Genomic DNA, 20,098 nt, shown 5'->3' on the forward strand with positions numbered 1-20,098 from the left:
TGTGAGTTAGCACTGTTTGCATCTCGCAAATAGATTTTTAAAAGATCTAAGGGTCCCTCTTCCCCTAATAACTTTTTCCAGTCTACTTCCATTTAAATCATCTAATCATTCCTATCTTCTCATTTCTCTATCCTCACACCCTTTTATTAGGTATTTCCCAAAAAAGACTTGTGGGAAATGAGAAAAAGTTTTAAGTTGAAGATAAAAATGGCAGTGTTTTAGGGAAGAATCTTTAAAATAATTCTTGTTGCAGAATTTCTTTTACTGTGTCAGATTTTCTACATCTGTGTTTTTTTTTTTAATCATTAGTTGTTAAAATCGTTCTTGTATCTGAGAATCAAAGAAGTAGAGGTGAAGAAAGACACAGAAGACATTAATGCACCAAGAAAGTTCATGTCTTATAAGGAGAAGAGAAAATCTCTTTCAAGAATGCAAAGGAAGGTCTGATTTCTTTTCTCTTTTACTGGGTGTTATATTTGACTTGAAGAACCATAGAAAGATCATCTAAGATTTGAAGAATCCTAACTCAGTTCTTACAAGTAGGTATGTTGTCAGACCTACTTGCAGGGACCATTGCTAGGCAGTCAGTAAGAAAGGATTTATTAAAAGCTGTTTTGGGGTCAGGAGCTCCTGGGGGCTGGAAATGGGAATACTGGTGAACATGGTCCTTGCTTTCAAGAAGCTGACAGTTTAGCTGAAAGAGATGGCATGGATTTATTTGGATGTGGATCTATAAAATAAATCCCAGGTATTTGCTTGTGGAAGCTAGTTAGAGGCAGTTTCAGGGGCTAGGGTCAGGAAAGACACCATTTAAAAGGTAGCTTTTGAGCTGAACCCTAAAGTAAAAATATTCTGTGAGGCAGGAAGTGAAGAGGGGACAGCTATTGAAAAGGCATAGAAGTGGGAAATGGAAGTGCTTTGCATGAGAAATGATGTCGCACCAAAGTGTTGGGGTAGGTGCAGTAGATAACTGGAAAGGGAGGTTGTATAAAGAACATTAACTAAATAGAGTTTATATTTAATCCTGGAGGGGATAGGAAGCCACTAGAGTTTTTAGAAGGCAAGTCATGATCAGAGTTGTGCTTAGGGTTTGGTAGCTGTGTAATATTCAGTAAACATATTCATCTTGACCTTATTGCTTATATTGAGACTGCTCTCCAAAAGTACCAGTGACCTGAATCTAATTAAATCCTTGTCCTGTGTTCTGGTTAGTCTATTGCTAGATCGTCATCTATGTTATGCTTACTGACTCTGTGCCCTTTTATCCATTCTCATCTCTCCAGTGCTCATCCCATATTATAAACTGCCTCTTAGACATTTTGAATTGGGTGTCCTATATGTAGGCCTCTCAAATTTAGCCTGTCCAAAACAGTTTTACCCCCAAATCGTACCTCTTTTAAAATTTTTTTAAAAATCTTTTAGAATTTTTGACTTTTTATCTTTTTTAATTACATGTGGAAACATTTTTTTCCAATTGTTTTCTGACATTTTGCGATTTTCTCCTTCCCTCTTCTGCCCCAAGATGGTAAATGGTCTGCCATAGCTTATACCAGTGCTTCCATGTAATACATATTTCCATATTCCATATGCTGTGACAAAAGACATATATATCACAAAAAACTGATGAAGGACCTAAAGTGAAAGATGGCATACTTGGATCTGCAGTCAGATTCTAACAATTCCTTTTCCTTCTTTGGCTTTGGTTAGTATTTTTCTTGGGACTTTATTTTGCTGATGTTTGTTAAATCCTTCACAGTTGATGATCATATAATATTTCTATTGTTGTATACCCTTTTCTCTTGGTACTGCTCACTTCACTGTGCATCAGTTCATATGAATCTTTCTTGGTTTTCCTGAACTCATCCTATTTATGATTTCTTATGATACAATTGTATTACATTACAACATTTACCATAACTTTCTCATCTATTTGCAATTGACGGATACTTCCTCAGGTTTCCAATTCATTGCTACTAAAGCTATATATATATATATATATATAGCTACTAAAAATATTTTTATGCAAATAGGTCCTTAGTAGTTGTATTGCTGGGTCAAAGTGTATGCATAATTTATGACCCTTTGGATGTGGTTCCATATTGCTCCTTTGAGTGGTTCTATCACTTCACAATTGTGCCAACATATTAGTGTCCCAATTTTCCCACTTCTCCCCTCAACATTTACCATTTTTCTTTTTTGGTCAAATTAACTAATCTGATAGGTCATACTTTTAATTTTCCTCTTTACCACTTCCTCTAGTCATCCATGTTTACAACCTAGGTGTCATCATTACTTATTTAGCAAGACAAATGTCAAATCTTGTTATTTCTGTCTCTTAAGAAAGATACATATTTATATATCCCCTTTTCTACACTTAAACAATCACCTCTCATTTGTCTCTTGACTGGGTTATTCTAATTAGTTTCTTTGTCTCAGAACTTTTCCCACTTCAATCTGTCTTCCTCCTAGCATTCTTTCTTGTTTCCCTAGCTAGCTGCTCCTGCCTTCGCTTATACCATATATCTACCATGTATCTATTGTCTATATCCTTTCTATATCTACATGCAAACCTCTTCTTTCCCCTTTAGAAGTTATGTTTCCAAAGGGCAAGAACCACTGAATGGTCTCTGGCACTTTGTGCAGTTCTGGGCCATTGTAGGTACTTAATAAATGTTAGTCAATTGATTGAACATTAGACCAATTAGAATAAGCCAGTGGAAGTTCCCTAACTTACTGGCCCTATATTAAAGGAGACAACTTTTAGTTAGAAAATATTTTATTGAAGTGTTATATTTTATTTTCCTCTATTTTCAGTGGAAGAAAGCAGAGGAGAAACTAGAACGAGAACTTCGGGAAGCAGAGGCTACAGAGAGTACTGAAAGAAAGATGAAGCTGGTGAGCAGTGGGACTGACCCTCTATTCTTTGACCCTCTCTTTTGGTGTATGATACTAATTAAAAGTACCATTATAAGGGGAACATTTCATTTTCTGGCTTCATTCTACTTTGTCTAAGGTCAGAAGATTATTTTAAAAAAAGAAAAATAATTTTTCATTGTGTGGTCTCAGTGATTCAGAAGGAAATGAAATTTTACTGAAGTTTTTTTGTATCTCTTCCTATAGCACACAGAAACGCTGAACATAGTATTTGTAACCTACTTTAGAATATTGAAGAAAGCCCAGAGGTCACCTCTTTTGCCATCAGTCCTAGAAGGTCTTGCCAAGTAAGATCTTATTTATTTATAAAGTACAAAAATTTGTATGACATGATGAACCTCAGGTTCTGAAAGACTCATTAAAAAAACCTAAAAAATCAGTAGGCTTTTTATAAGGCATTGTGATTAGCTCTAGAGATGCAAATGCGATGAATGAAATAATCCCTACTTTAGAAGCTAACATTCCATGAGGGTAAACATAGTTTGTATATAGTTGTTTGCATATTGTTTTTCTATTAGATTGTGAACTGGAGAGGAGGGGCTGTCTTTTTATTTTTTCTATATTATCTCAGTGCTTAGCACCATACCTGTCACACAGTGAGTGCTTAATAAGTATTTCTTGCCTAACATGTACATTTTTATAGATTAAATATAAAGAAATAAATTTGGGAGGGAGGCATACACTAGCAATTAGCAGATTATAAAGGATATCATGTAGGAGGTAGCGTTCAAGCTAAATGGTTAGTCTGATATACAGTGTTCCATATAAGGAACAGAAAAGCCAATTGCATTGGAGAGTTTAGGATTAGGAGTCATGTCAAGTGAGACTGTACAGATAGGTAGGGGTCAAATTGTATAAGGCAGAGGTGTTGAATATATCCCCACAAAACTGAAATTATTGGAACCAGTGTAAAATGTAATTGGGAACCATTTAACAAAATAAAAACCCTAACCTTAAAATAAAACAGATAATAGCACATTTTAAAACAAAGTCACAGGGGCAGCTGGGTGGCTCAGTGAATTGAGAGCCAGACCTAGAGATGGGAGGTGCTAGGTTCAAATTTGACCATAGATACTTCCTAGCTGTGTGACCCTGGGCAAGTCACTTAACCCCCATTACCTGGCCCTTACCGCTCTTTTCTCTTGGATCCTCTACTTATTCTTGATTCTAAGACAGATATTTTATCTTTAACATTTTATGTTAGCTGTAAGGTAAAAACTTAATTATTTTAAAATACGCATTTGCTTTATTAGTGATTTGGAGCATTCTTTCATTTGATGATTGTTGATTTCAAGAAATATTTGTTCATACCTTTTGACTACTAATGACTTTTAGTTTTATATGTTTATATATCTTGGTTGCCAGCCAGCCACTTATCAAAGATATGTGATTCAAAGATGTTTTTCTCCAGTCATGGGGTTCCCATCTTTCCTTAATTGCATTAATATTGTTTGGCTTGCATGAATAATTTTCATTTTTGTGTAATAAAAATTATGAGTGATCTTTGCCAAACCTGGTAGTTTTCTCAATCCTTCTCCTTTCTGATCCATCTCTAATATTTGACACTGTTGAGTACCTAATCTTCTATAGTCTTTTCTCTGTGTTTTTGGAAGACTGCTAGGTCCTAGTTCTTCTACTTTACTGACTTCTTTCTCTGCCTCCATTGTTCATTCTTCATTCACATATGCCTTTCTTCTTTCTGTGCAATTTGTTGTTAATCTCATTAGCTTTCTTAGTTTTAAATATCATCTTTATACGGATGGGTCCTAGATCTATATATCCAGCTCTAGATTCTCTCCTGAGCTCTAATCCCAACTATGTATTAGGCATTTCAAATTGGATGTCTCATTGTCCTCTTAGACTCAATATGTTAAAAATAACTCATCTTTCCCCAAAACTGGTTGAGGGTGTCATCATTCTTTTTTAGTCTCCCAGGTGCAGAACCATGACATTATTTTCAGGCTCCTCCCAATCCAATCATTGCCCAAATTTTGCCCTTTCCACTTATACAATATATCTTGTGTGGTGTTTCTTTTTTGTTTTTTGTTTTTGTTACTCATACAACCACTTTTCCATAGTTTAGGCTCAAGATAAGCATTTGTAACCAACTTCTAGGTCCCTTGCTAATATATTGCTTTTCTCTTCCTCTGTGGCACCAGTAATTGGAAACTGGGCTTGGTAAGTCTCTTCTTAGCAACAGTGGGAAATTGAAAACTGACTTCATTGGTGGCCTGGCTCTTAATCTACTGAGCTACCTTGCCACCCATACACCAGTTCACTTCATAAGACTTTATAAACTTGTTTGAGGACTAAAGGAACTAGGGATATTTAGCCTGATAAATGTTTTGGTAGGGTAAAGTGTTGTCATATGGATTAAATGTTAAGGAATATAACTTTAGAACTGAAAAGACTGTTGCAATGAGTGATTCCAATCCCCTTCATTTTATGAATGAAGAAACTGAGTTCCGGGGATTTTAAGTGATATGCCTTAGGTCATAGTTGCTATTAAATGTAGAAGGGAGGGATTTGGGTTAGGGATCTTTGATTTAAGAGTAAGTATGTACTGCGTCCCTTATAACAAGAACAGCTAAAACTCACAAATACAGTGATTGGCTAATAAGGTATGTGGCCTCCTGCCCTCCTTAAAAATGTTTCCTCAAGTTATTTTATATCTCTCTTTTCTCATAACTCCAGATGTTCCTCCTAATACGTTTCCCCCCCTCTAAAACTGGCCTAAGTGCTGGTCTAATGGTTTTAGCTTTATTTTTGTGAGGCTTAATATATTTGAGTTGTGTCTTACATAAGTTTCAGAACCTTATTAAGTACAACGTCAAAAAATTTTATAATCCAAACTACTTGGGGATAGTCATGCTGATTCATAAAGCATGAATTAGGGCTAATACACATAATAGCTAATAAAGTATTTTCAAGTAGAATTTTTGCTTTAACAAATAAGTCATTTGTTTGTAATTAACACAATCTAAACATTTGAAAGCAAACATTTGTTCTCTGAAGAATGTTTCTTTGTTTTTTTGTGTGTGCATATCTGTGTGTTTGGGCCTACAATTTTGTCCATGGTGGGTAGGGAACTTTCAGTGAGAATGTCTCCTCCCAGTGCAGACCAGCACCTTTTCTGCAACTTAATATCTTGAGTTGCTAGGATCAGAGAGACAAAGGAGCCTTGACCAGGTCCCACAGCCAGAATTTGTCGGAAGAAGCACTTGAACCCAAGTCTTTCTGTCTCCAAGGACAAGACCAACTCCCTCTTGTGTGTCTTGCTCCCTTTCTTCCTGGACTCTTCTGAACTCAAGAATTTAGTAAGGTTTTGGACTTTGGAAAATATAGAATGTTAGGTCAAGGAATTAAAGAATCCAGCTCATGAGAACTTGCCTCTAGTAATGGCACAGATCCCCAAGGAAGTAGGTGAAGGATTTGTCATTCTCCTATAGTTGAGAACTCAGATCAGTACAAAGATACCAGGAAACCATTAGTGTCTAATCTACCTTTTTTTCCTGTCACAAAGAACTAATTTGTTCTCAACACCAACTCAGGCTTTTAAAAAAATTTATTTTTTTAACATAGGTAGAAACAATTTTTTACATTTGTATTCTGACATTTTGTAATTCAGAGTTGATCATTGTAAAATATTTCTCTTACCGTATACACTGTTCTCTTAGTTTTTCTCACCTTACTTTGCATTAGTTCGTGTAAGTCTTTCCAGGTTTTTCTGAATTCATTCTGTTCATCATTTCTTATGGAACAATAGTTTTTCATTAAAGCTTTATACCACAGCTTATTCAGCTATTCCTCAATTAATGGATATCTCATTTTCTCATTTTTTGCCATTACAAAAAGAGTTACTAAAAACATTTTTTTTTACAAGTAGGTCCTTTTCCCCTATGTCTGGATCTTTTTGGGATATGGATCCAGTAATGGTATTGCTGGATCAAGGGTAACATAGTTTTATGGCCCTTTGGGCATGGTTCCCTATTGCTCTCCAGAAGGTTGGATCAGTTCACAGCTCTGCCAACATTATAGCAAAACATTATGGTTTTTCTAGACTTAGCTAACAACCCTGTGTCAGGGATGCCTGCACTACATCAGTACAAAAGGTGAGTTCAGAAGCTATTTTTATGCTTGGCCTGGTACCTAACAAATTTTGGGCTTTACATATTAGCATTTTAGAGTAGTAACTGTGATCTTGGACTATAAACGGTCAAGTTTCCCAGGCAATTTGTTTAAATTAGTACAGACAAATTACTCTTCTGCAGAGGTACTTTTTATGTTAGAATTTCCTCAAACTTATGTCATTAGAAGTCTAGACTGGGCAACATTTTTTTCATCATACCTTTAAGCTTCATATCTAGAAATTTGATATGTTTTTAGTATAATCTATCTTTGAGCATAATGTATTATTTCATTCTAGGTTTGCACATCTTATAAACGTGGAGTTTTTTGATGACTTATTAGTCGTTCTGCATACTCTCATTGAGTCTGGTGTAAGTAAATCTGTTGATGGATTGTTTGTTAAATGTGAAAATTTCAAGCATGCTTCTTAATATTTCTTTATTTATAGGAACTAAGCTACCGAGAGTGCCTTCATTGTGTTCATACTGCTTTCCACATTCTTTCTGGCCAAGGTAAAGTATCTACTGAGTAAAATGTTAGTGTCCTGCAATGTAGACGGGCCCATACTTCATTTGTGCTTTTCTGTTTTAAACAGGTGATGTTCTAAACATAGATCCTATGAAGTTCTATACACATCTCTATAAAACCCTATTTAAATTACATGCAGGTATGTTAATGATAATTTATCAATCAGATATACCTTTTATTGATAGTGATCGTTGACTTTGAAATCAGCTCTGTGGGAGTCACAATATTTCAGTTTTTAATAGGTTAATATGAAATGATTACAGTAAAATAGCAAAATAATGACTTAATTTCCCTTTTTGGTCAACTTTAGTTATTTTGAGTAGGCCGAAATACACTGATAGGAACCTTTTTGTTCAATAGGATCTTTTGAGGTATAAATCAGACCACATTTTTTCCCCTTCCAACTGTTTAGCTGTGGGTGATTAGCTCATTTCATTAAAGTGTAAAGCTGTCTTGCTTTTGGTCAGAAGGGTCATTATAGGACAAAACAGTCAATATGACTCACCCAAACCTTAGCATTGCCTGTGGGAGAATAGATATGCTACTCATTTGCTCTGAAGCAGGGAATTTAGTGTTTGAATGAAGCGGTATTTAGCGTTAAGAAAATTTAGCACTGTGTAAACATACACTATTATGTGATATGACTTCTCATTGTGAGAAACACAAAGACCAATTTTTAAATTAGCAAAATCTAGGCACCTACCAAGTACATACATATTGTAAGATTAAGTTTGAGAATTACTGCCCGAAATCAGAAGCCAATGAATTGTATATCACTTGTACAAAAGCTCTAAGAAGAAAGTTGCCATATATACCAAAATATTTATAGTGGGACTTTTTGTGATAGTACAGAATTGGAAACAAAGCTGATGTCTATCAATTAGGAATGGTTATTTAGGAATGAATAAACAAAATGTGGTTCATGAATTTAATGGAATGTTTCTGTGCTATAACAAATAAGAAATGTGATGCTGACATATAATGGAGTAAGCAGAGCCAAGAAAACAACCTGGCTTGTTCACTCTTAGACCTGAGATGTTTTGTAACCCAGAAAAAGAATCTAGTTGTGTTATCTTCCCTCAGACTTCTTCACCCTGGCTTGAAATCAAGGTGTCTCCATCCTGTCAGAAAATCAAGATATCTTAACCTTGTGAGACTTCCCCAAATCTCAAGGTGTCACAATCCTGCAAAATTTCATTGTCTTGACCTTGCAAATTCCCAGCAGCTCCATCTAAGAGATTCCATGATCTAGGCCGAGTTTTTCAATCCTGCAAATCTTTCAACAGGTCTAGGAACCTCCCTCCTGCTTCCTCCCAGTCCTCTGGATCGTTTCCACACACATACACAGCACTACCCCACTCGCTTTACTCTTGTTTTTGGCTGGGCCCCTCACAGGACACCGAAAATGTATACTCTGAGCTCTGCACTTGCCCCGTGCCTATGACTGTCTAACACACAGAAAGACTCCTCGCCCCCATTTGGTTAGGTCCTCTATACTTACAAATTCCAAATCCAAATTCCTGAATCTTTACTGTCTTAGTACTTGTGCCTTGAAACTCTCTTGAGGCTTGAAAACAAGTGAGAAGCACTCAATCCCCCTTTCCAGGCTGTGCATCTTAAGTTATGGCAAAAAAGGGGCAACTGAGGCCCTTCACTGTTTCACAAGCCTGGACCAGCCCCCATCTGAGTGGGACAGGGTTGTGAACAATGGACTCTATCACTGCAATAAGCTCACAGACATTGAGTTGAGAAGCCAAAGTATGACAGCACTTTATTCTTTTGCAAAAGGGACATTCCCCACTTTGGATGCTTGAGGAATGTCAAAAGTATTGAGTTCAAAGACCCAATTTAGAGGGTCTTCTAATCATAGAAACTACCCCCTCCCCACCTCCATTCCCTTGTTTCAGCCAGACACTGGTCATAACAGGAATCTTTGACATCTTTAAAAGATAAGTGAGTTCATCTTTCACATCTTTGGAAAGTTTCTGATTGTACCAGTCAAAGGAGACAATCAGTTCAGTGAGGCAACACAGCTAGAATCACCTACGCTTAGTTTGCTTCAACCAACAACGTCCCCCCTGCATCCTCCAGTCAGAGCCTGATGTAACAATGGCTAAGGATCTAAGGCAAGCCATTGAGATAGAGACGAAGAGACTGGTGGAAAAGAATGAAGTACAAAATCTGTAGTTTGGAAAAGTCTGACTTATGCAGGTGGGCAGCTAAGAGCACGTGTGGTCCCCTTCCCTTTGGGGTTGGATGAATTTGAGATAGAATTCAAGTGTATGGAGAACTGCAGTGCACTGGCTTCCCTGAACCCACCTACTAAGGTAGTAGCAAAAAAGGGATACCTCTGGCTAAAAGAGGACTCTGGAATCGCACCATATATATCTCTACATGAGTAGAGACCCCAATCCACAGCAGCTGGAGTGGCCCCAAACATGGGACCACTCCCATTTGCAAATCTGGGTTTGCAAATCTAAGCAGCCCTCGGGGAAACCTCTGGTGGTCTTGTGAGGGAACTACATTGAAGCAAGTCTTGATTAACTGGTCAGGAACATGTGCCTTGGTAAAGTTGGAAATCCCCTTCACGATAGTATATTTCAACCATTCTGCCCAGTCAAACCAGTCATGGAAAAAGGGAAACACTTTAGTCTCTCCTCAAGGCTCCTCTGATCACTCAGTCTGTTTATATATAGCAGGAGCAACTGGTGGAGTCCCAGATGAGTTCAAAGCTAGAAACCAAATGGCAGCCGAATTTGAATCCGTCTTTTGGTGGATTATAATCAATAAGAAGATAGATTGGATAAAAGGTTTAACCCTGCAATTGGATATGACCTCTTGGGTCAGTTGGTGGAACTTGATGTCCTCCAATTCCGTGATTGAGGATTGTACCCATAATACTTGCAGTTATGTGCGTTATTCTAATACTTTACTGTTTAACCTTTTGTTTCATAGCTCATTCAGAGAACTGTGGAGAATAGGATTCTAAGGAAATAAAAACCCTTGGATTTAGATGGAATAGATGAGATCATGTTTGACCTGGGAGCTGAGTTAATGTTTCAGAAATGGAATGAGAAAGCACACAATTTAAAAAGGAGTCGAGTGGGAATTGAATGGAATATAGTCTATGTCTTATAAGAATTGTTTCTCCCTAATATTTTCACAAACTAGATGGAAGTTAGTATTTTCCCTTCCTTTTAGAGCACACCCCCAACTTCTCTAAAAAACAAAACCCTTGGCCTGTCCACTGCAAATTTCAAACACCCTGAGGGGTAGAGTAGTTAATTCACTTACCTTTTAAAGATGTCAAAGAAGATTCCTATTATGACCAGCACCTGACTGAAACAAAGAAATGGAGGTGGGGAGGAGGTCGTTTTATGCTTAGATGACCATCCAAAGAGGGGAATGTCCCTTTCACAAAAGAATAAACTTTGTCTTATATTTTGGTGCCTCAGCTCCATGTTTGTGAACTTATTGCAGTGGTGGGTTCATTATTTGCAACTTCATCCCACTCAGCATAATGTAACATTCCATTATATTCATATAAAATCACTTGTTCAACCATTTCCTGTTTGATGAGCATCTTCCCTTAATTTCTGTTTCTTAGCCACCACAAAAAGAGTTGCTCTAAATAAATCCTTCCTTGATTTTTCTGAGGTGTAGACCTATCTGCCTCTTCCTCTATCTTCCACTTTCTGGATGTGACAATGTAAATCACTGGGCCTTGTACACTATTTCACCCCTGAGATATGCTGGAGGTGGAGGTGGTGATGAGGAGGGAGTGGGGCCTTTGGGGGAATTCTGAGGATCCTGTGGATTCCAGTGGTACAAGAATATACACATATTACTTGGGCTTTGTAGGGAGTAAATTCTTAATTAATGAAGTAATTAGAGGATTTTGATCAGCTTGAGTTTTTGGCATTCTTCTGTCACATGCTTAAATGTAATGTTCAGTTGTTTCTTAGTTGTGTACAATTCTTTGTGGGCCCATTTTGGGGGGATTTCTTGGCAACGAATACTGGAGTAGTTTGCCACTTTCTTATTTTATAGATGAAGAAACTGAGAAACAGGGCGAAGTGATTTGTTCGGGGTCATATAGCTAGTAAGGACCTGAAGTTTGATTTGAACTGAGAAAGATGAGTCTTGACTCCAAGGCCTGTATTCTGTCCACTGAGTCACTTACTTGCCTTATTTTGTCATTAGTCTCCAATAAGTTGTAATACTTATAATTTGTCAGAGAGAAACTTCTTATTCTCTTCATTTCATGTTATTGAGGTTGAAAATATATTTCTGTGTTACTGAGTAGAATAGTGATATGGATATACTGAGCTTTGGAACCGAAGGGGGCATTCTCTGAGGTTTTGAGATAAGTAGCAGGTCCTTTCCTCTCTATACCAGGTGCTACCAATGAGGATGTGGAAATTATACTTCAGTGCCTTGATGTGATGCTAACCAAGCGCAGAAAGCAAGTTTCTCAGCAGCGAGCCCTTGCTTTCATCAAACGCCTTTGTACCCTGGCTCTTCATGTCCTCCCACATTCAAGTATTGGCATTCTAGCCACCAACAGAATTTTGATGCATGTAAGTGGTGGTCATACGCTTAAAGCCTTTGATTCTTTTGCAGGGGAGGAAATGATATGGGGTATAATTTTTCGGTTTCGTGCTATATCTTGAATAACATAGTAGAACTCTTTTTTTTTTAAACCCTTACCCTCCATCTTGGAGTCAATACTGTGTATTGGCTCCCAGGCAGAAGAGTGGTAAGGGCTAGGCAATGGGGGTCAAGTGACTTGTCTAGGGTCACACAGCTGGGAAGTGTCTGAAGCCAGATTTGAACCCAGGACCGCCTGTCTCTGGGCCTGGCTCTCAATCCACTGAGCTACCCAGCTGCCCCCCATAATAGAATTCTTAAAGGATGGGCCAAGGTTTTGGTTTTAAAAGATTGCTGTATTGCAAAAATGAATAAGATGGAAATAGGTATCAAGTAATAACGTTTGTATAACCCTGTGGAATTGCTTGTCAGCTCTAGTGGGGAGGGAAAGAAAATGACTCCTAGAAACATGGAAAAAATATTTTTAAAAAATAAAAATTTAAAATGCAAAAAAAGGCACAATAGATAATAATTTTAAAAAGGATGGGCCAATATTGAATGGCATTTTGTTCTTTCATGGTACAAACTTTGGCTTCTGGGTTTGTTTTAGACCTTTCCAAAGACGGATCTGCTGCTTGACAACGAATCTCAGGGGAGTGGAATTTTCCTCCCCGAACTGGATGAGCCAGAGTACTGCAATGCTCAGAACACTGCACTTTGGGAATTGCATGTCCTTCGGGTGAGATTTAGTGCATCTCCTTCAGGAATTAGGCTTGCGTTCTCCAAATCACTATTTCTGCCATTGGGAGTTTTAATAAGGTGATCTTCCAGGGGCTAGTTTTCCTACCAGTCCACCTGTCAGCCACTACCCAATTTCTCATATCACTACATTTGGTTTTGATCCTTGATTGTTGGGGAAGACAGGAGGGACCCTAGAGGCCTTCTAGTCAAGACCCTTGGTCACTCACGCTAAGAGGGAGCCTCGGGATTTGAGCCCAGGTTCTCAACTTGTTTTCTTACTATACTCCTATGGGAAACCTGTGTGTAATCCTGTTTTCTCTAAGTGATATGCTTAAAGTACCATGCAAATTCCTGTAGTCATTTTGTCCTTTTCTTTCAGAGACATTACCATCCAGTTGTTCAGAGATTTGCATCACACCTGATTTCCGGAGCACCCTCTGAAGGATCTGAAGCTCTCAAACCAGAATTAAGTCGAAGGTAAAGTTCACAATACAGCACCTTAGAGCAAAACTAAGAGTCCATTAACTGTGGTTTATTCATTACCATAAACTTAAATTGGTATTTGTACTTGGCTTGCATTAACATTCTATGTTATTTGATGACCTCAGTTTTATTCTGAATGCTAATTTTTGTTTCTTGGATATTGGACATCCTGGAAATTGCTTCATTGTAAGAATTTTCAAAGGACATTCTTTTGCAAGAGGGAGTAAAGGCAGTTTAGGTAGAAAGAGGTGACAGCCATGATGTCAGTTGATGTGATCTGGATTCAGGATATAACTAAGAGTAAAGAAAAGGAGATTCCTGCCTCTTAAGTTGTTGAGGAAACTTGATCTGTGAAGGTGCTACATTACAGTTAAATATCTCACTCAGTGATCTTCGGGGGTGACTTTTTAAAGAGGGACACCCTAAGACTGTGTCTCCATCTTCTTATTCTTCCTTGCTCAACCCTGACATAGCAAGTGGCTCATTGCCTTAAGTACTTGTCACTGGTTTGAGGATTGTATAGTTTAGCATGTTACAGGTGCACTTGCACCTTGCTTTTGGAGATTTTATTTCCTTTTTTCTCCATTCCTTTTGAGTCTAATTCCTTTTGAGTCTATTTCTATCTCTTTTGGTTCTCTGTGGAATCTTTTTCCTTCTACCCATATTGAGCCTTGATCTTTCTTTGTACATTCAATTGGACACCCAAGAAACAGGGTTATCTTGTTGATTCTTTGCCCTTCTGACTTAATCCTGGTCTGGGTAGCTTCTTTATATTCTTTGATTTTCTGGCTCTCCTTGAAAGGACTTATTCCTCTTAGTTTCTTTTCCTTCTAGATAATTTTGAATACATGCATTCAGCCTTGTCTTATTTCTATTTTTTAGTTTCTCATCAGTCTTCTGATTGGCAAAATCTCCATGGTCATTACAATAACACCTGGTTTATTACTGCCTTATCTGAAGGATCTGGGGGTTGGAGAGCTCTCAAGTGAAATAGAGTTTCCAAGACTCTGGGTAGTTCTCTTTTCCTATTGTTCTGTCATCTTCTCCTTGTTGCACAACCTAGGAACATTAATTTCTTGTTCCTTAGGTGGGAATAGGCCATAAAAGAGTGACAAGAAAGGGATAGGTGTTTTAAGTGATTTCTGTTGATCCTTTGTCCATAGCTCAAGGGTGGTGAGTGTAAAGAAAGAGCTTTTATTTATTCTGAGATTTCTTCTGCTGACCTTCAGATAAATTTTTATTAATGTTTTATCATCTTTATTTTATTTTAATGACAAATTTCCACATAAGTTTTCCCAAGTTATATATATTCATGTTCTTTTCCCTCCCCGCTCCTAGAGTTAATAAGTGATTCAATCTGGGGGTATATATGTATTATTATCACACAAAACATATTTCCATGTTATCCTTTTTGGAAGTGAATAAGATATTTTATTTTCTCCCTTACATGTAATAATAATTTTTAGCATATGTTTTCCAAAATTATAAGAGCCAAATCATCTCTTTCCCTCCTCCACCTCTGATTGATAAACAATTTTGTCTGGCCATACATATATTATGCAAAAAAAAAAATACAGTACACTTCTGTGCTGGTCCATGTAAGAGCACAAAACCCAAACTCCAAAGTCAAACCATAAATAAACTGATGTGAAAGATATGCTTTGATCTGCATTCAAATCTAATAATTCTTTCTCTGGAGGTGGATAGCATTCCTAGCCATGAAGCCCTTCAGTATTGTCCTAGGTCACTGCATTGATGAGAGTAGCCAAGTTCATTAATCATTGTACAATGTTGCTGTTACTGTCTAGTGTTCCAGTTTTCTCCTGATTCTGCTCATTTTGCTCTGTATTATGTTCTGTTCATGCAGCTCTTTCTAGCTTTTTCTGAAATCATCTGCTTATCATTTCTGTAGCACAATAGCATTTCATCACCATCATATGCCACAGTTTGTTCAGCTATTCCTCAATTGAGGAACATCCCTTCAATTTCCAATTCTTTGCCACCACAAAAAGAGCTGCTATAAATATATTTGTCCAAGCAGGCCCTTTCTCCTTTTTTATGATCTCTTTGGGATACAGACCCAGAGTGGTGTTATAGAATCAGAGGTTATATACAGTTTTATAGCCCTTTGGGCATAATGAGAAGTGGCTTTAAAAGTCACACAAATAATGCAGAGGTAGGATTCACACTTATGTCCCTGACTCAAAGCGATATTGCTCTCCACTGTATCCAGAGGCCACATTGTTCACAAAAATACAGATGTCCAGAGCTGGAAGGGGCCTCAAAGACCCCTCATATGTCTAGTAATGAGGATCCCTATTTGACAGACAACGAAATGGAAATGAAGAGAGGTTTGAGCGAATTTCCCAGGTTATCACACATCTGGCACATGTTTTGAAGAAGGATTTGAACTTCCAAGCCCAGCATTATTTGTGGGCTTTACTGCTTTACATTGGGCAGTTTTTCTTGCTTTTTTTTTATGATGGTTAGATGATGGTATATTCTGAATTCAGAATGACTGTAGTCAAGGGCCACTAATGGACTGAGGTTGCATTCTGTCTTCCCTACATGTATTTTCAGAATCTAGGTAGCTTAATAACTTTCCTTTGTATCCAGACCAGTTTCTTTAGACAACTCTTTTTCTTCTTTTTTAAATTTTTTTGTTAGCTTTCAGTATTTAGCAGACTTCCCTTATAGAATCTTAGGCTATAGGAGCCTCTGGGAAAAAAAAAAGTATTGTTTTCATTTGTTGTTATATTGCCTAGATTTTCCCATTTTCCCCTCCTAGGGAGCTCTCCCTTATAAGAGAGAAATTTAATGAATAAAAATAATCAGTAAAACTAATCAGTACATTGAAAAGATTTGAAAGCCCTACATCTGTGCATACCAATCAGCACAAGCCATCAACCAATAAAGAGACTGACTTTGTAGATAGTGTTCCCATACGAAGAAGACCCTCGTTCCTACAAAGGATGGGGAAGATGTCATTTTTTCTGTGGAGTTTAACTTGATCTTAATAATTTTGCCACATTCCGTTTTGATTACTTTGTGGTGTCTGTTATTTCCATTTTCATTGTCATTGTGCAGGTTTTCCTAATCTTGCTTACTTAACTTTGCATCAGTTCATATGAGTGTTTCAGTGTTTCTCTGTATTTGTCGTGCTGGTTGTTTCTTACAACTAGTAGATAGTGTTCATTACATTCATGCTTCAGTTTCTTTACCCATTCACCTGTTGGTGAGCACCTGCTTGTTTCCAGTTCGTTGCTGTTACACTAAGTACACTCTAATTAGTTTGATATATATTGGAACTTTTCTTTTTGTCACCTCCTTGGGCAATATGCATGGCATTAGTCACCGTCCATTTTAGTCCCTTTATTAGCTTACTCCTTTCCAGAATGATTGTGCTGATTTGAAGTTCTATCAACAATACCTTAGTACACCTTTTTCTTCACAATCTTTTCAGCATTGATTATTTTCATCCTTTGTTGTCTTTGCCAGTTTTTGGTGGAGGGTGGTGGTGGTGGTGTGAAACCTCAAGGTTGTTTTAATCCAGGAAGGCTGGGCTCTGAGTTTTGAGAGAGTCCTCTGGGTCTATGATTCTTGGTAACAGGTGGAGGAAACAGTAGAAAGATTTCCTTGGAGAAAACAGCTTCAGGAATTAAAGGCAGGAAATCTGGATCTTCTCTCTCGTGGCTTGTGGTGGGGGTGGGGAACAACCCTCCAGCCATTCAGAAACTGAACCTTTCAGCTTTCAGTCCTGGGACCAAAGACCCTAGGGCTCTTCAGAATGCCCCCTAGCCAACGGTTCTCTCCCATAATCCCTTGCTGTTCAAACTGTCACTCCAGCCCCTGTCAGTCAATCATGGGATTTCAATAGCCTTCCTTGCCAATCCAAACAGCTTAAGGAGTATAATTTCATAGCATTCACTTTCATTTGCTTTATTGTTCTTTCTTAATTTTTTTAGCAATTATATATTATTTTCCTGGCTCTTATTATTTCCTCTGCATTAGTTTAGATAAGTCTGTCAATGCCTCTCTTTATTCGTCATATTTTTCATTTCTTATAGCACAGTAATATACCAATATATTCATGTACATCAACTGTTTCCTGTTCTCTATTGACTAACATTTACTTTATTTGTAATTATTTTTAGAAATTCTCTTGAAATGATTGTGTTCTTTTATTTTCACATGATAGATATGATAGTTTCAGCTTTGGAACTTAAAATGATATTCAATATTTTGCAATTACAGGTCAGCTACAGAACTTTTTGAAATTTATAATATGAAGACAATGACATTTAACCCTCCTGTAATGTCAGCTAATCCTTCAAAAAAGGTATGCTCTTTTTGTTTCTTAATGTGAGATCTTTTTTCCACCTCAGAGCTTAACTTCTGAATTGATCATAAGAGGTACAGTAAAGTTAGGCTATGTTGAAGAGAAGGGATGGTGGCATGAAAGAAATTAATGCAAGAGATGTCCAGTGGCCAACGAAGACAGAACCATATTCTGTTTTAGATTTTAACCAGAGGATTGAGCTCCTGTTGGTTGAGAATGTAAGGGGTTAAAATTAAAGGACTGGACTAAATTTATAAGAGTGTGGTTGCCCGGAATTATTATTCAATTCCAAATGATATTTTATGGTAATTTATTTACAAAAGGAGAAAGAGTGAAAGTAAGAAAATCAGACAGTAGATATTTACTCTGGCCCGGTTTGAACAGGCAGGGTTTCAGAGGCCCAGCAAAGGGGGCCAGAGGTAAATCAAGAAGGGTTTTAGCCATGAGGCCTCCTCCAAGATGAGGGGCCTCTCTGGAGGCTAGTACCTCCAGGAAAGCCAGGAAAGGGAGTCAGTCTTTTTTACTCACCCATGTGTTAGTCCTAAGGGAAAATTCAAGAGCAGTCCAAGGTCCCTAAGTTCCTTCAAGTTAAGTTCCAAGGTGAAAGACCTTCTCACAGCATGTTCTTGGCATTTTTAATGACTCTTCCTTTCATCACTTCCTGTGCCTTCCTTCCACTTTTACTTGGACCAATTATAGCTATAGTTTTGCTTAGGACTGCCAAGGGGTCAGTCAGTGGGTTCTGATTCCTCAACCAGTTTCACACATGTGAGTCATAGACCTCCCCTACTTAAGGTTCAGTCTGGTGTATATGCTTTAGGTGATTAAATCTAAAAACGGGGCAGGGGAAGAGTTAATCCCATCTTCACAATAGCCAACCCTTGGTAGCTCTCTTATATAGAGCTTTTTAGCTCTATATAAGAGTAACTTTGAGTTTGTGCCTTCTGTTTTTTTCAGGATAAAGTTTTCCATGGGGATTCATATATAAATGAAGAGTTAAATCAACTAATAAGAACTCATTGCAATGAAACTACTATTCAACAGCCTCTGGATTTTACAAGATACTTTAAAACATCAGACAATAGATGTAAAGGGGAAACAGCTGGAAGAACATGATTACATATGTGTACCTTTTGGCATTTATTTCAGCCTCTCTTTGTGAAGATAACCCTGATATTTGATGACCAAAGACTGACTTAGTTGATTACCTGCTAGAGTGAGAATGTGAGAAAGGAGAAGAGAGATTTTCTCATATTTTATGATTTATTTATTGGTAAACTTTTGTACATTATATATTGTGGTAGATTTTAAGATTCCTGAATACTTCTATTTAGTGGCCTAACTGCTATCTGGATAATGTTTTACCTGGGTAGGAAAAAAACATGCCTCTGGATAGAATGCTTTTTTTTTCTTTTTCTTTTGGCAGTCAATACTTGTGTATAAACAAACAACACTTTTTAAAAAATTTCAACATTGATATTTTTATGAAAGCTGTCTCATTGAGTCTTAATGTATATTCTACCATATTTTTTAAAAGCCTTAATTCTAACCATTTCTCGAGTCCTAATGGAAGAATGAAAGCATGCCAGTTAGATTGACAGATGGAAGGTAAAGAGTTTTAAAAAAGTAAAATGTAATGCTAAAATGCACTTAAGACAGACACAGGTTTCAGGAGGACAAATAAGTCTGGAAGGAGGTTGATATAAACTTGAAAAAGTTTGGAGAACACATTAAACCACACTCCCTAAGAGTAAAAGTAATCAAAGTCATATGAATAGATTTCTGCAGGGATTAGAGGAGGAAATGGTTGAGAAATTAAAGATACTTTGAATTGAAATTAAATAGCAACAGTAAAGCAAGCGAATTTACTTTTTTCTTCCCTAAAACCCTTTCTTTCCATCTTAGAATCATTACAGTGTATTGGTTCCAAGATAGAAGAGTGGTAAGGGCTAGGCAGTGGGAGTTAAGTGACTTGTCCAGGGTCACACAGCTAGAAAGTGTCTGAGGCTGATTGATTTTCAAAGTTAAGTTTTTAGTAAATCACTCCACAATTTGGGCTCAGGTAAACTGGCCTGGGGGCAGATTGAAGAGGGACTGATGTTTGTCAGATTTGGAGGTTTTAGTGGAAGACTGCACAAGCTTGATGTGAATCGGCAGTAGGACATGGTTAGCAGAAAAACTGAATGCAGGCTTGGGCAGTGTTGAGATAGTGCTCAGGACCAGAGAGGAACAGAGCCACAGCCAGAACATTCTGTTCAGTTCTGTTGCTTATGTTTAGTCATGCAGTCATGTAGTCCTGTCTGGCTCTTTGTGACTCCACAGACCACAGGACGTCCATATTATCCAGGGGTTTTC

At 37.5% G+C, this 20,098-nt stretch overlaps 1 protein-coding gene across 1 annotated transcript in view; it reads left to right on the plus strand.

Annotated features, from left to right (window-relative positions):
- NOC3L (NOC3 like DNA replication regulator) overlaps positions 1–19,233 on the plus strand; it is a 38,561-nt gene extending 19,328 nt beyond the window's left edge. Inside the window, exons 11-21 of the mRNA XM_007478780.2 lie at positions 310–441; positions 2,815–2,895; positions 3,121–3,221; positions 7,361–7,433; positions 7,511–7,574; positions 7,658–7,729; positions 11,989–12,170; positions 12,791–12,919; positions 13,301–13,398; positions 17,659–17,743; positions 18,701–19,233. Of these exons, the coding sequence (XP_007478842.1) occupies positions 310–441; positions 2,815–2,895; positions 3,121–3,221; positions 7,361–7,433; positions 7,511–7,574; positions 7,658–7,729; positions 11,989–12,170; positions 12,791–12,919; positions 13,301–13,398; positions 17,659–17,743; positions 18,701–18,859 (1,176 nt within the window). The 3' untranslated portion in view covers positions 18,860–19,233. The remainder of the gene's footprint in view (positions 1–309; positions 442–2,814; positions 2,896–3,120; positions 3,222–7,360; positions 7,434–7,510; positions 7,575–7,657; positions 7,730–11,988; positions 12,171–12,790; positions 12,920–13,300; positions 13,399–17,658; positions 17,744–18,700) is intronic.
- The last annotated feature ends 865 nt before the right edge of the window (positions 19,234–20,098 follow it).

Source organism: Monodelphis domestica, chromosome 1 (assembly GCF_027887165.1).
Source record: "Monodelphis domestica isolate mMonDom1 chromosome 1, mMonDom1.pri, whole genome shotgun sequence".
NCBI lineage: Eukaryota > Metazoa > Chordata > Mammalia > Didelphimorphia > Didelphidae > Monodelphis > Monodelphis domestica.